General features: G+C 41.5%; 1 protein-coding gene across 3 annotated transcripts in view; it reads right to left on the bottom strand.

Moving 5' to 3' along the window:
* PROX1 (prospero homeobox 1) overlaps positions 1–16,550 on the bottom strand; it is a 79,353-nt gene that overhangs the window by 29,956 nt on the left and 32,847 nt on the right. For 2 of the 3 annotated variants that reach the window (XM_044290810.1, XM_044290811.1), the window contains exon 3: positions 16,010–16,123. In XM_044290810.1, the coding sequence (XP_044146745.1) occupies positions 16,010–16,123 (114 nt within the window). The remainder of the gene's footprint in view (positions 1–16,009; positions 16,124–16,550) is intronic. The other variant, XM_044290812.1, reaches the window with a different exon arrangement.

The raw sequence follows: 16,550 nt of genomic DNA, 5'->3' as shown, positions 1-16,550 counted from the left end.
ATAATTGCCGTGCAGTTGCAAGGGTCCTTACAGATAATTGACCAGAAAATGATTAAGTCATCATCAAATCGCTTCTGCTTGCGAGAGTTCAAACATGTACTTAACCTATCCAAGAATTATATTTTCGCTGCGTGCGTCTGTTCTGTCTCTATTCAGCCTTGCGGGGAACCTGATTAAAAAGACAACTGAAGGACCCCAGTTATCTGATCTTCTGCTGGCCGATCCCAATAGAACTTAAATCCATTACGATTTGCTGAACTTGGAGTTCTTTCCATTTTATCTGCGCAGTAAAATACACTGTCCAAATTTCCAGACACTGAGATAAGGACGACAGGCCCCGTGACGGCTTACTGTTCCTTTTTTAATTCTTTTAAAAGAAGAAACAAAACATTACAAAATGATAGCGCTCTGTGCACTGGGGAATGAAAATTGCTTTGACATGGAGATTAGGCTCCAGTATTGTTATAAGACATTGTCTCACATGGACTGGAGTACTGTAGAGAATACAAACAAAAAAAAGTTTTTTTTTTCTTCTTTCTAGAATGGTCATGAATGACCTAATGAGGGCGAAAAAAAATTGAGCACGCACGCCATCGTTTAGCAACAGGGCATGCGGGGAGATTTAGAGCCTTTTTTTGTGTTGAATTGGGGAATGTCGGGGTAAAGAATTGAACGAGAACAACAAGGGCGCAAAAAAAAACATGGAATCGGCTAGAAAATGGAACAGCTGAGAGAGGAGCGCCGGCCTCCTGGGTGAGGGTTCATTTTCTTTTTTATCCACATCCATAGAAAGCCTGATGCCATAGAAAGATTGTGATGACCTAAAAAGCCCCGTGATACAGACATAACTTCCAGGACGCAGGGATGTTATTTGACAGGTGTGAAATGGGAACAGGAATGTGTAAATGAGCAGGCAAATTAGGAACGATGGGGCCTGGCCAGGCAATCAGAATCTCCATCTCTGTGGAGAAGGGTAGAAGAAAGTTGGCCATATATACAATGAGCCTAGGAGAGTGGGAGGATAAGAGTGGTGGTGGCGAGGATGGCAGTAACGATCGTCACCATGTGCAGTGATGGGAGGGCGCATCCTTGTTCCCTTAGGGAACACCCTGGTTTTGGGGTTCGCTTGTCGGATGGTGGTTCGGGGTGCCCTTGATGTAGATAGGTCTTTGGGTTGCAAGACAGGGTCCCAGTGAGGTGCAGGGCAATGTGGTAGCAGAGCAATGCAGATGTTGGTGCACACAATGATGAGGCTGTTGTGAGTGCAAACTGGGGCAGCTGGATAGATGGCTCACACTAGCACCTTTTACATGTAAGCACAAGCTTTACAGGCGTCTTGGACAAAAAAGGGTAAGCAGTATACGAGTCTCCTCTGAATCTCTATCTCTCCCATCAGACAGTGCAATCTCTCCTGTCTGGGGGCAGTTTCTTTATTTTAGGTCTATATATCCACAGTACTCTTAGCAGGGACAGTTTCTCTAAACAGGTGGCAAGTCTGTCCTTTCAAAATGGTAAGGGCCCTGAGGTTTATCACCCCAACCAAAATGCAGGGAAGTCTATAACCAAGGTGCAGGCATCTACCTCCTCTGACAGGTACTCATCACTCTCCTTGTATATGGCCACTAAACTTTGTTGTTTTCAGCAGTTCTTTCCCTCAGAGGTTGGCATATTTACTGTAACTCTACTACACACAACTGCCCAGATTTCCTTCTAGAGGAAAGGGTGGAACCAGCCTCCACCTGACAATTGCTGTTGGCTTGTTAATTCCCTAGTTCCCACACAGCAATAGGGATCCAAAGTGCATACTGACATTACATTAACCCTTATGTAGTAGGATGAACATGATGGAACCCGCTGACCATCTAATGTAACAATCCCGACTTTCCCACAAGGCAGATGTTGGGAGTCAGAAGGATCGGGCATGCCTCAGTGTTTTTTTTTCAGGTGAGATAAGTGCTGCTAGATGTCTGGCAGCTGCTTATTCTTCTCTCCCCATTCACTACACATGCACACTTAGCCATGCTAGGGAAAGGGGTGGGTTAGGAGGAATTGCAGTTGGTCAACAGCTTCCTTGGGGTTATAGCACGTCAAGGTTCACTAATGTTATCTCAAGGGCTACCGGCCTGAAGAATGTAGAAAATGGACATCACATTTTAGAGATGCATTGCTAACATTTCATAAGTTAGTATACGGGCTCCCTTATTACACAGAAAAGTCTGAAAGGAACTAATAAATTCTAGTACAGGGCCTAATGGGGCAGAGCGTGGCACAGGGTTTTTGGCATTCATTTGATTTCTGTGTCAAGCCCCTCCCCCTTAGGCCCTGGCAGAATACAGTATCTTGAGAATTTCTTTATAGCCGCTGGCCACACACCATGATAATTGTCAGGATGATTATTAGCCACGATATAAAGATTGACAGGTAAATTGGAGGCTTTTTATTTCACTACAAAACAGTCTGCAATTCACGTTGCACACATCAAACAAGTTATTCTCCGACGATCTAATATCAGCCCCCACCTCTACTTTTAGCTGTCCGAAATGTCCTTTGCAAATGAACTATGTAGACCAATGTTCTCCACCCAGTGGCTCTGGAGCTACATGTGGCTCCCCAGCTACTGGAAGCTGCTGATGCCGTTGTGGATTCTTGGCATCGGGGATGTCACAATATTACTAGAACTTATAGAGCCAAAACTATATTAGTGGCAGCTAACATTACTGTAAAGCTCTATACACATTGGCATCATGGGTTCAATACCTCCTAATGTATTTGAAAGGGGACATGCCTTGTGTTGATGGATTCCTATCAGGCACCTTATATTCTACATTTTTAAATCCAGCACCTGGATCTGAAAACTTTTGTAATTGCATATACGGTAATTAAAACATTTAATATAGCCACAGTTATTTAATAAAACGTTTCTGTATAGTCCCACAAGTTGTTTGTGTTCTAATTTCTCTGCATATCTTACTGAGAAGGTCGCACATGCTCAGTTCCATCCTTCAACTGCCACCAGCTGTATCTACTGGTAGAAGCTGTGACAGTTACCGGGAGAAAGCTGCAGCAAAAAGGACAAGTCCCCTGAGTTGTGATAGAGAGAGCTGCAGCATAAATGACATATCTCCTGAGCTGTGATAGGGAGATGGCTGCAGCAGAAAGGACGTGCCTCCTGAGCTGTGCTAGGGAGATGGCTGCAGCAGAAAGGACATGCCCCATGAGAAAGGACACACTCACTTAGAGAAAATGCTTCACCAATTTCTTTTCTGCCAGATAGTGACACAAAAACTTTTTTTCTAATCTGTTTTTATTTTCTATTTCTAGATTTTTTATTTCTATTTCCTGCACATTACTATGGGGGCGGCCATCTTGCCTAAGCTTTTCTTAACAGCATCTAGAAAGCATCGGGAAAATTGCTTTACGGCAGCCCCATGGGCGATAGACACTATGGTCAGGAGGGGACCTCATTGACTAGGCATTTTTAGGCATGCTCTGTGGCCTGTGCAGATGTCATTGTACAAGGAAAGAATAGATAAGCTCTGAAAATCACCTATTGTGAAGGAGGATCCTGTCTTATCTATACACAGAGGTGATATCATTACAGGCAGGAATAGAATACAGATAACAGATAAGCAGATAATTGCAGTAAAGTGATCTGTACAGACCAAGAAGTGGCACTTATTATTAGGCTTAGTGGCCAGTGCGAAAACTGCAGAATTTTATGTTTTTTCTTTAATATAGATAATGACATGGAAAATTAAAAATAGCATCATCAAAAATACTTTAAAGATATGTCAAACATAAAAACGGGATGTAAACAATAGGTCATTTTCTGATGATACATTCCCTTTAATAAATCTAGCAGAACAACTGGAACAATTAATGGATAGATCTCTGGACCCATGTGAGGTACAGGGCTGTTTCTAGCATTGTTAGGAAAAGATTGTCATGTATTGTATGATGTCTGATTTTTATTTATTTACGGTATTTATTTTTTACTAATGGAAAAAACCCTTTTTGTAGAAAAGTTCAAAGCAAACCTATGACCAGTTGGTGTTAGATACACCACTCTCTATTTGCAATTTGGACGTCAGACTAAGCTTCCAGAAAAATAAATCTGATAGATTTTATACATTTCTTTGAAATTTGTCATAAAAAAAAATATATTTCAGATTTTATACATAAGTCAACCTTCTCACTAGGTTGTGTATACAGGCAAAGATTGTTTTTTTATTATTTTTAATAATAAATGATAAAACAATAGAACTTCTGCCGGATGCTTTTGGCCTGTACTTTCCGCACAAGTGTAACTAAGGGAACATTTTGCTTTTCATTTTGCTAATTGTTTGTTATTCTCCCCTTTGTCTTTCACAGAATGAGGGGAAAGAAGGATTGATTGTTCTGAAAAGAAAAGCAAAGACATCTGTAGTACGTTATTGCGCTAGTGTTAAAATGAATCACAATTAAAAAGAGCCTGTGTTTCTACTCGGAAGACTCCCTGGGCCTGATTATTGTTTCCCACGGGACGAGGCACCTTCAATGTAAGGAAAACTTCCTAATTATTCACTACAAATCCAAAAGACGATATAGTATTTCCAGGAAGAAAAAGTGTGGTGGTTCTCTGGAGTAAAAAGTAGTATAATGTACTGTATCTGTATGTATCATGCCTGCTGGAGTTCAGTGGCTTGCAACTCCTCGCCTCTGGCTGCCAGGTCATGGTGGGGGTTGTAGTTAGCTAAAGGTGTACAAATGAACAGCCTCTTCAGACAGCTGATTGGTGGGGGTGCCGGATTAAACCGATCAGATATATGTAACCTATCCTGAGGATAGGTCATTAATATTGGAGTCCTTGGTAAACCCCTTTATGATGTTGGTTCTGATGAGAAAATTCCTTTTAAGGGGTTATCCCATGATTAATGTAAAAAAATGAAAATCAGACCTCATGTAGTACATGACAATCTCTGTCTAACAAAGCTAGAACCAGCCCTGTACCTCACATGGATCCAGAGATCTCCCCATTCATTGCTCCAATTGCTCTGCTAGATTTATTTCAAGCTGGCAGCTTAGGGGGCGTGTCCTTTCTCAGGGGGCGTGTCCTATCTCAGGGGGATGTCCTTTCTACTGCAGCTGGTGGAAGTTGAAGAAGGAAACTGAGCATGTCCTTCCATTTCAGTGAGCAGGACAGAGAAATTTGAAAAAGAGCAAACAGCAGGTGGCGCCATACAGATAGATTTCAGTGAATACATTTTTAATTATATGCAGTTACAAAAGTATTCTGATCCAGGGGCTTGTTTAAAAAATGTAGAATATTTTTCGTGGACAACCCCCTTAACTAGAATGATATAGTGATTTACACTTATTTCGGCCTGTGCTATGGTAGCAGGGGAAATTTATACACCTAATAGAAGACTCTTTAAAGGGGTTGTTTACTTAAGACTAATGCCTTTTTGCTAGAAGGGGCCCTTGATAATGAATTGATCACGTGTTCTGCTGATGGTACCCTCAACGATCAGTTGTAATCAGAGGGTGTTCAATTTCCCTGCAGCGCCATCACAGGTGAAATGCAGCATTACCCGTTTCCTATTTACGTTAACAGTATTTCCCTGCAATGCACGAATGTGTTGTGTCCTTCAGAACGGGAGAAGCTTTTTGTAACCACTCAAATAAGATCTGAAGCCACTTGTGTCTCTTATGGTCAAAGTTTTCTCAATGAAGAAGTAACCAGTTCACGGCTGACGTCTCCTCTGCAAGAAACCGATATGAAACGAGAGAGAGACCCTCAGAGTAAACCTTTCGTGTGACTTGTCTACAGATAATCTGCTCACTCCACCCGCTGTTCTGCACAGTTCACATCCTGTATAATTAGGGAAGGGGGTGGGGGTAAAAGTTAGACAGAATGGGCAAGATGCTGAGTGATACAGGATAAAGGGATTCTTTATGCGCGACCCCTCGATGCCTTTTTATCTGGATCTAATGAGGTCGGATTGAGCTGTTCCCACTGAGGCACTACTAAACACTTGTCAAAATATGTACAAACAATCACTGTATGCAACGTACAGCCATACAAACATAATAATTGACGTGAAATAACCAGACAACAGGCATGATTACTTACAGTGGTAAACCCCATCATATAAACCCAGATCTTGCCTTCAGTCAGTTGTCTCCAATCTGCTTTGAAGCTCTGGTGCAACTACAACTCCCAGTATGCCCTGACAGCCTGCAGCGGTGAGGGTATCCTGAGAGTTATAGTTTTATAAAAGCTGGAGAGCACATACTGCACCTCTCATGCCTTTGATTTTATATCACATGATGGATGCTTCTAGGGCAGATTATGGTGACTCACGAAGACACCATATGGCGGTAGATGGAGTGCCTATACAGAACCATAGGGACCGTGTGCCCAACTCTACAGGCACCTTGCACATGGATTTGTCACCGACCTGAGGCTTAACTGTGAAACATAGTTTATTAGTAAAAACTGTTCTCCTGCCTTGATAGATCATCTTAAAGGGATTGTTCAGTCACATGTTGTTGTTTTTTTACAAACTGCTTACAATTCTACAAAAGAAGTAATACCTTACCGATTTCCTGCCAGTCCGTTTACTCAGCTCTAATGATAACACCTCAACCCAGCTGGGCTCATGTGTTGCGCTGATATGTTACCACTGGAGCCGGGTGAACAGAAAGGCAGGGGACCCATAAAACCTTGGTAAAGTAATTGTGTTACTTCTTTTGTTATTTTCTAGCATTGTAGGTAGACTGTGTGTCAGACGATTGTCGGGAGGGAAGCGTTCCTTCCCGGAAATCGCCTGCTCTCTAGCGGAGGAGAACGTTGCTATTACATACAGCGATCTTCTCCGCAGCATTAGAAGGAGTGATCATTATGCCATCGCTTGTCCCCATACTGTATAGCAGTTTGCCAGCGCCAGATGGTTATTAGACACCACAATCTGCCGTCTGCAAACGATCATTTTTTAACGTCAAAAGATTTGGATTGCCCAAAGGCAATCGGTGGCAGTGCTACACTGCCAGATGATCGCTAACAAACGTTCATGCAAACGCTTGTTAGCGATTATCTTCTGAAAAAAAAACGGGCAGTGTAATAAAGGCTTTAGAGTCTAAGGTCTTATTCCCACAGTCGGTATCTCAGTCAGAAATTGTAAGACAAAAACAGGAGTTGGTCTAAAATAAAGAATAATTCCAAATTAGGCTGCATTCACACATTCAGCAGATTACAGTGTTTTTTTTTTGTTAATTAGATTTTTAAGGTCAAAAATGCTGCGTGCAGATTTTGGTGTTTTGGGATTGGTGAGAAAGAAAAAAATGTATGTGTTTAAATATTACAAAAAATGCTTCTAAAAATGCAAGGATATCCTGGTGTTTTTCGTTACAAGCACTCAATTTTTTTAAAATAAATGAGCATAGGAGGCTTAAAGGGGTTATCTGGGAATTGATATTAATGGCCTATCCTCAGGATGGGTCATCAACACCATAATCCCGACGATCAGCTGTTAGAAGAGGCCAGGCCCCGTGGCCTCTTCCTAGGCCAGTGATGTCACTGTACATTAGTCACATGACCTTGTTGCAAGTCAGCCCCAAGTCAATGTGCTTGGTAAGCGCCTGTGTTCACCAGAGCTCCGGGAAGCGATGCGGATCCCGAAACAGCTGATCGACAGGGGTACCGGGACTCCGACACCTGCCGACATGCTATTGATGGCCTGTGTATAGGTCATCAATATTATTTCCCAAATAACCACTTTAAGAATGCTGCGATGCATAGTTTTGTGTTGTGTGGGGTTTTGCACAGTGTTTTTTTAGGGGTCTTTTTAGGTGTTTTTGCCCATATAGTGCGTCCCCCCTCCCTTTTCATGCCTTAAGTTTTGTGATTTTTTAATAGGAAGGTATATACTCCCTGTAATGTCACTTCTTCTGTAGAGCAGTATGGAGAAAATGCATTGTTACAAAAAACGCCATGCAAAAACACAATTTCAAATAATGCAATGCCCACTGTCAATTGTGTGTTTTCAAGCAAAGCAAAGAAAACAATGGATGGTCTATGGGACAAAAAGGCCTGAGACAATGAGGGAAAAGCTGCCAGACCTAGAACATGCTGCTATAAAAAAAAAAAAAAAAAAGCCACTGGCCACACCAAGAGTGAAGAAACTCCAATACAAACAAAAAAAATGGCTGTTTATTCTATGTTTAATAGAAGAGGCCAGACTTCCATGTAACATCTGAAGCTGGTTTTCTTGTCTTAAACCAGTCAAAAAAGCACCAAAATCTGCAGAATTGGCCAAAAAAAATTTAAAAAAATGTAAACCGAAAAAACTATCTATAAGGATCTGGTGTGTAATTTCTCCACCTGCCCCATCGTCGCTCAGGCCCTGTTAAACCATTACATGCATGATAATCACTCACAGCAAGTGCCCTTTTTTTCTGCTGGTCTTGACAGCAGTGAAAAGGCAACATTTGTCTTGCTTTCGAAATCTTTTCTAAGCTGTCCTGACCCTTGAGGTGATAACACCTGCAGAGCCTAGAACCAACATCAGACGAGGGTAAGAGCGATGTGCCCTAAAGACCTGCACCATTAATGAAACATAAGGGTGAAATCAATTCTGTTATCTGGGCTGTGATACTCCTGCTCACAAAGGCTTCTCTTTCAGAAAGGAAACAGCACAAGGCATAAAATCACTTTGGCACAACACGCCAGCTCCAAATGGTCTCACTGGTGACGCTGGGCGAGTCAGTCCGGGAGATGTCTGGGGCAAATTTGCTTTAAGTGTCTTATCTTCCAGGTGGAACCACTTGAAAAGAGAAAACCGTAATTTGGGCTCTGAAGCTTGGCAACGTAACTCCATTCTGCAATCTTTCCCTTGGATTATACACTCCAGTGTACAGGACAATCATGTATAGCCAATCTGCTGCACACATTCCCTGGGTCTGTATTGTACAGAGGTGACGTTATCGAAATATATAGAGGTGGACAAGGTGCAATTCAGGATAAGAAACAGGCTGTGTCTGAAACTGCAGCTCATTCCTATTCAAATGAATACTGCAATACCAGGCACAGCCCATGGCCAGGAGTGGCGCTATTTCTTAAAAAAAAAAAAAAAGCAGACAACCCCCTTTTATATATCCTCTGTTTATGTACGGTATATGCGGTTGTATGTAGACTTTCTCTTTGGAAAAATCATTGACTTTTCTCCCAACTTCTTAAAATGTCAATTAAAGGGATTTTTCGAGTGTTTAATAATGATAACCTATTCTCAGGTTAGGTCATCAGTATTTGATCAGTGAAGGTACGACACCTGGAACCCCCACCGATCAGCTGTCTGAAAAGACTGCGGTGCTTCAGTGGCCACCACAGCCTCCGAGCAGCTTACCATGCACAGCGCCGTCCATTGTATAGAGGCTGTGCTTGGTATTGCAGCTCAGCCCTATTTACGTGAATGGGACTGAGCTGCTCCTGTGTGATGTGACAGATGAACATGACGTCACTGGCCTGGGAAGAGGTTGTGGTGTTCAGCTGATCGGCAGGGGTGCTTTGAGTCGGACCCCAAGGCGATAAGTCATCCGTATTAAACATCTAAACACTAGGACAACCCTTTTAAGTCTTCTGCTATAAAGCCTTGGCTGGTCATATTGGATATTCTGCATTTACTTTTGAGCAGGGGTGGGGTTTTGGTGTGACTTTATTCATGGGAGGAGCCTCTTTGTGCCTATAAGTTTTAACCCTGTAGTTTACCAATTGTAAATGTAGTAATTGTTTTGGTTTCATTTGCTTATACGGGGAACTTATCCCAAAAATGTTTTATATTGAGCAGATGTGCCCAACTACTTTCCAGTGTGTAGATAAGGCACAAACATCAAAGATTCGCTCTTTTGTCATTGATCAATTTTTTTCTAGCCCACAGGAGAACAAATCATTCACCAAAAACAAGACCACATACCTGAAACACAGAGCCACCACTAGTCGGAATACACACTGTCAGGCAATGTGTCAGTAGTATATCTACTAACAAACCTCCATATACGGCTTGCGCACACAACCATATGACGACTCTGCAGCTTCTATGGGGCTATACTGTATGTCCTCGATTTCATATAGAGATATGTGTGAAGAAATATGAATGAACAGAAGAAATGGTGGCGTGCTCTATCCAATACCGTAATATTCTCACCTAGGAGAATTACTTGTAATACATCACCATGAAGCTCATGCGACTCCATGAGACTCCGGACATCGTCTGCCTTACTTTTCTACTTTTATGTAGAAGTCATTGGATATTCATTCACAAAAAGTATAAAACTGATGTAAATAATCCCACCAATGACAGACTCCTTCTCATTTAATATCTTAGGCAAATGCAGGCGACTCACAACATCATCAAGGCTTTCCCTGCGCCTCACAAGACCCTGTAGTGATTAAGGGCACGTGCACAGCACCAATGGAGAAGTTCTTCTTAAAGCCCAGCGTTAATATAAAATTAGTGGTTGCAGCTGACAAGAAGGACAGGTGGCTGTGTCCCTATCAAATCTGCTAAGCTGTATACAAACCTAATAAAGCTTTTAGAGCAGACATCTGCTTTACGTTAAAAGTGCCTTATATAATTGTATCATGGCATCACTGTGTGCGTTCTGTGGACTGGCCTCAGCAGTAACATCCCGCTAGAGTATTCTGCCAGGAAACACTCACTTATAATATTAAGGCCTATAATTCCTAAAACTGGACACATGCAATATATTATAATATATTACAATTTTATAAGGATTTATGTACATATATAGCTAAAGTGAACCTGCCACATGTAGGCAGCATGTTATAGCACAGGAGGAGCTGAGCAGATTGATATATAGTTTTCATGGGAAAAGATTCAGAATAACTTGTATTTCATGCTCATTCTGGGTTTAGGTGACCAGTGGGCGGCCCTACTCAGTGATTGACAGCTATCTCTGTATGTATAATTAGAGAAGGAAGATTGTCAATCACTGAGTAGGACCGCCTACTGGACTCCTAAGCATAGAAAGAGCGCGGATCTAAATGAGTAAAATACAATTTATACTGAATCTTTTCCCACAAAAATAAATCTCAATCAGCTCAGCTCCTCCTGCTCTATACCATGCTGCCTGCAGATTACAATGCATTTTCAAGGTAACTGGTTTCCTCTAATGATTTTAATTGACTGATGTGGTGAAGAATTCATTCACGGGACATGTACTAAAATTACATTTTCCAAATAATGTACATGTCATATTTATTTTATCTATCTCATATCTATCTATCAAACTTCCTGTAGAAAGAAAAAAAATAAAATATTCTAACCGACCTGCACTTGTTTCCAGCAATGAATTATGAAATAGTTTTTACTCTCACAAGAAATAAAGTTTGATAACTGAGCAGAAACTACCCTGATTAATGAAGAGCATTTGGAGTATTTGGTCCTAAGTAGGTTTTAAGTAGTTTTTTTTAAACTCATCCTTTAATTCAGAAAATCTATTCATGGATTCCTTCTTTAGTAACTACTAGCAGAAGGACCCGGCTTCGCACGGGTATATTTCATCTATTTCATTTAATGTTTGTGTGTGTCGTTAAACGATATCAACAGTATCTCCCATAACAGTGACCTCTACAGCACACCGCCCCTTTAACAGTCCCCCACCCCCTACAGTGCCCTGCCACTTTAAAATGGGACCTCCACAGCAGCCCATCCCCTCAACTTTGACCTTCACAGCAGCCCACCCTCTTTAACAGTGAGTTTCACAGAACCCCACTCCCTTGACAGTGACCTCCTCAGGGGCCCGCCCCCTTAACAGTGACCTCCACAGTACCCCGCTGCCGTAACAGTGACCACCACAGCAGTTGCCAATTTAATTGTGGTTTCTGCCCCCTTAACAGTGACCTCAACATCAGCCAGCCCCCTTAACAGTAACATCTACAGTTGAACGCCTCTTTAACAGTGACCTCCACAATGCCCGCCCCTTTAACAGTGACCTCCACAGTGCCCGCCCCTTTAACAGTGACCACCACAGTGCCCTGCCCCTTCAATGCTAGGGCTACACGACGACATGTGTCGCGCAACATTTTGTCTCAACAATTTTTATAATGATGTCTGTGGTGTTGCACTGCGACTGCGACACAACAGTTGCAAAAAATCCAAGATGGATGCATGTAGTAGTGTAGTTGTGCCCTTATTGTCGTCGTGTAGCCCTAGCCTAAAGCTGACCTAAAGCAGTGAAGAAAAATGGCTGGATTGTTATGGACACCTGAAGTAAAACTGTGTGTATGTGGAGACTAAGGGCCTGCGAGCTTCTATTGGCTGATAAGCAACATGTGACCGTGTGTATGGCAGTTGGGATATGAAGAGAAAGATAAAAGTACAGTATATAAGAATAGTGCATGTTTTATTCTCTAAGAAAAAAGGTAGTCAGAAAGTAAAAAAGACTTGTAAAGACTGAAGAAAACACAGACATGATGGAAGCTAATAATAACTTGTTACACTAATCTAGGAAGGTTGAAAGAAAACGTACACATGAAAAGAATTTAAAAAAAAGAAGTAGAAAGAAAGAATAAAAGAAGTAAAATGTTGTGAGAGGAATCTAGTAAACACATGTATATTGGGATTTTATATTAATATATATCTTATTGTACTGTACAGTCACGAAAAGTGAGTCTTCACAGCACCTGTCCTTAGGCTCTGTGTAGTATTGCAGTTCATCGCCATTTATTTCAATGCAACCAAAGCGCAATACCAGCTACAACCGAGGGGCACGTGGTGCTGGTTATGGAAGAAAGCCCCCCAAAGACAGTCTTGTAACCCTACTGTCAATTACAAACATAGGACTGCGCTGTGTTACCGTCTTCCTTTTAGCAAGCAGTGCCTTTATCTGCACACAGCCTGACATTAGGCTCTCCACAGTCCTACTGCTACACTTGATGAACAGATGTAGCAGCGCCGATATGGTAATTTGCCAAAAACTCAATGTGACACAAACACAAGGAATTATTATACTATTGTCTGCTTTCTTCAAAATCAACTATTGGTCTTGGACGCAAATTCATGGTTAATGCGTTAGTTCCATAATGACACCGTGTGGATCTATGGACCAAATTAAAATCCAGCTCCGCGTTAGCCCAAAAGTTATTACCACAAATTCAAGTCAGAGTGAAGAAATAATTCCTTGTGTTAAGATGTAATAAAAAGTAAATAGGCGGGTCTAATATTGTGTAGATTGAGGCAGCTGGAAGCCATCGCCTCATTTGAATAATGTGCCCTGAATCTGTCACTTTGTTCATCTTCCTTATGCTTCTGTGTAGACGACATCAACAACAAATTACGTTGTAAATAAGAGACAATCAACACTTTTGTTTTTTTCCGCAGCGAGTGTTGGGGGGGGGGGGGGAGATGTCAATGTAGTGTTTGCTTCAGAAAGGGAGAGTGACATGCAGCAGTTTGCTTATGTAAGCAGAAGTATGGGAAAGCAGCGCAGACGAGACAATTAGACGAACGTTCATGCTGTAATCTGTGCGGGCCGCCTTCTGATTTTATCACATGATTATCGCTCAGTATGTTAACAATGTCTTTTTTGATACGTTGAAGACGCTCGACTCACAGGCATATGTTGTAAGACTGTGTATAAGACGGATGGGAAAAAAGGCGACTCGCTGAATGCGTGAATGAGTTTTTTTTTTTTTAACCTAATGACTCCGACTCTTTTAACAGGACTAAGTGCGTTCTAAAAAAAAATACAGTTTCAATCGGAGGCAAAAAGTTTTCTAGGCAGAATTTTAAAAAATAATAGCAAAAATGTATGAAAAATTAATTGATTAAAGTCATTCAAAGGTTATAAAAAATGTGTTATAAATTATATATAACATTTTATAAAAGAAAAGTTAACAAAGAAAGTAACAAAGAAAGCTAGATAAAAATGAGGGCTTGCTGTTTAATGAATATGTATGATTAATGTTCTTCTACCTTTCTAGTAGACACAAGGCATGTATACCTGAGAGTTCATAGCAGGGGAAGATATGGTGGAGGTGACATATGTCAGAAATTAAAACGTTTTAATGTAGGACTTGCCTGAACCCAGGAACTATTAAATGTGCAACTGTATAATGTGGAAATGCTAATGGTTTTGGGAAACATTCGGGTGAAACAGTTAGACAGCAGCACCTTCACTACACTAGTAAGGTGAGCCACCACGACAGTTTGTTACGTTGGGTCCACAAAAGTGTTACAATAAAATGATCTTTTCATCATTTTTATTTCCATGTGCCCCTATGCTGCAGAATCAGTCTCCTTTCCCCTCTGGCAGCTGACAGTATAGTCCCTCCTCAGTTTTTTTGCAGACGCAGTCTTCTGAACGATACTAGTGCAGAGGCTCTGCTCTTTCCTGTTGGCTGCCATGCAATAATCCCCATGCAGATAACTGGCCTATGAGGAGACTGAATGATCAGGTGTGACCAGCAGCACTCAGCTCATCAGGTGGATGTGCGCATTGATATTTTTGCTGCAGCCAATCAGTGCTGAAGAATCAGTCTCCTTCCCCCTCTGGCAGCTAACAGTATAGTCCCTTCTCAGTTTCTCTGCAGAAGCAGTCTTCTCAGCAATACTACTGCAGAGGTTCTGCTCCTTCCTGTTGGCTGCCATGAAATGATCCCTATGCAGAGAACTAGTTGTGGGAAGACAGAATGAGCCTGTGTGACCACCAGCACTCCGCTCATTAGGTGGACGTGCGCATTGCTATACACTTTTGTTAGTAACTCTTCCCTGGATCATATTTTTAATAGAATGTAAATAGTGAAGACTGTTAATGTGTTATGATCTCTACAATGCAATCACACAATTCACATTATGAAGAGAAGAAGGTACCTAGGTGAACATCAACAACACTACTGCTACCGAGCTCAGGGCTCTCTTAGACTACTTTCACACTAGCGGCACGGACCTCCGGCAGGCTGTTCCGTCGGGTAAACAGCCTGTCGGATCAGTCCTGCCGATAGTGACCGTGTGCCTCCAGACTGCCGCTCCAGTCCCCATTGACTATAATGGGGGCGAAGTTCCGGCGAGGCACGGCAGCGCACGACAAGAGGCTGCCAGGAATAAAACTACTGACATGTCCGACGGAACAGCCTGCCAGAGGTCCTGTGCAGCTAGTGTGAAAGTAGCCTTACAGGACTGAATATTTCTACCATCTCTTTTTTAAGAAAAGTAAATATACTATTCCAGAAACAGTGCCACTCTTGTCCAAAGGTTGTATCTGGTATTGCAATACCCAACACAGCCCATGCAGCAATACTGATGGCTTTCCAGGCTTGGACAAATCCCAGGAACCATAAAGCCTAACCTTGCTGTCTACTCCTAACTTTTTGCATTGTTCTCTATTGAGATCTATAGATATACCTTATTGATGGGCCACTATTAGGATCAAACTGGCACCAGAAGAGAGTCTTACTGGCTCTTGGGCCCCTGTATAGATGGACAATGTAAATGCACAACGCACAGTATTATCGTCACTGTCATATCCACATCTGTATGAACGCCTCATTCAAAATTTCCACCAGTCGTGAATTTGATGAACTTACCTACTTGGTGAGATATCAGATCAGATAGTGGAATCATACATAATATGATACATGAGCCCCCTTGGGATAGCATAGGATTAATACAGAGATGCAGAACTGTTTTATAAATCTGGGTCAAAATGTTAACCAATTGTGGATTTGGCCTGTAAGCTTTGAAAAAGCCTTCAGTGATTGCAAATGGGTTTAGTATAAAATCATATTGGCACAAACCAGAATTCAGTGTTAAAACAGTATTAAAAGATAATAACTTCTTGCCCTATATTCTGGAGTCAGTAACCAAATCTCTCCAATTACAATATATTTTATTATTTCATAACTTATATAAAGACACCCCCCCCCCCCCAAACATCTGCCCTTGAACATGTTCCCCAGCAGAGAGAGACATTGCACAGCACAAAGCAATAAAGCTATACACCGGGGACTTACCTTCACATCTGAGAAGTAGGTTTTCAGCATGTTGGAGCTTGGATAACGCGTGTAAAAAAACATGAGTTTGGCTTTTTTCAAGTGATTTGGAGACAGGCCTTCCTGCATGTAGAATTGTGCTAGTCAAGGAAAACACTCAGTGAAAGAAGCACAGAAGACAATAAAAGCATTATACAGAGCCTGATTACCGGCTATTATATTACTTCGCTATTCTGTATCATAGGTAATAAAAGCTCATTTTATCAGGTATTATACATTACTTCCTTAAAGAAAAAGTCATAAATCAAAACGTATCCTTGTGTCAATATATATACATATGTCAGAAGACAAGATATAGATTCTAGATTATTCTGAGCGGTAAAACACATGTCACACACAACATCAAAGATGACAGAGCATCAATAAAATTCTTAAAACAAAGCAAACATAAATATACTGACGAGCAATTTGTGGAAACAAAAATTATGTGAGCTTAAAATTACCTGAACTGAGTCAAGCAGTGATCAATCTATCTATCTATCTATCTATCTATCTATCTATC

The sequence above is a fragment of the Bufo gargarizans genome, chromosome 4, assembly GCF_014858855.1.
Source record: "Bufo gargarizans isolate SCDJY-AF-19 chromosome 4, ASM1485885v1, whole genome shotgun sequence".
Lineage (NCBI taxonomy): Eukaryota > Metazoa > Chordata > Amphibia > Anura > Bufonidae > Bufo > Bufo gargarizans.
Note: the sequence above shows the minus strand (reverse complement) of the source record. Positions and strands in the feature narration are given on the sequence as shown.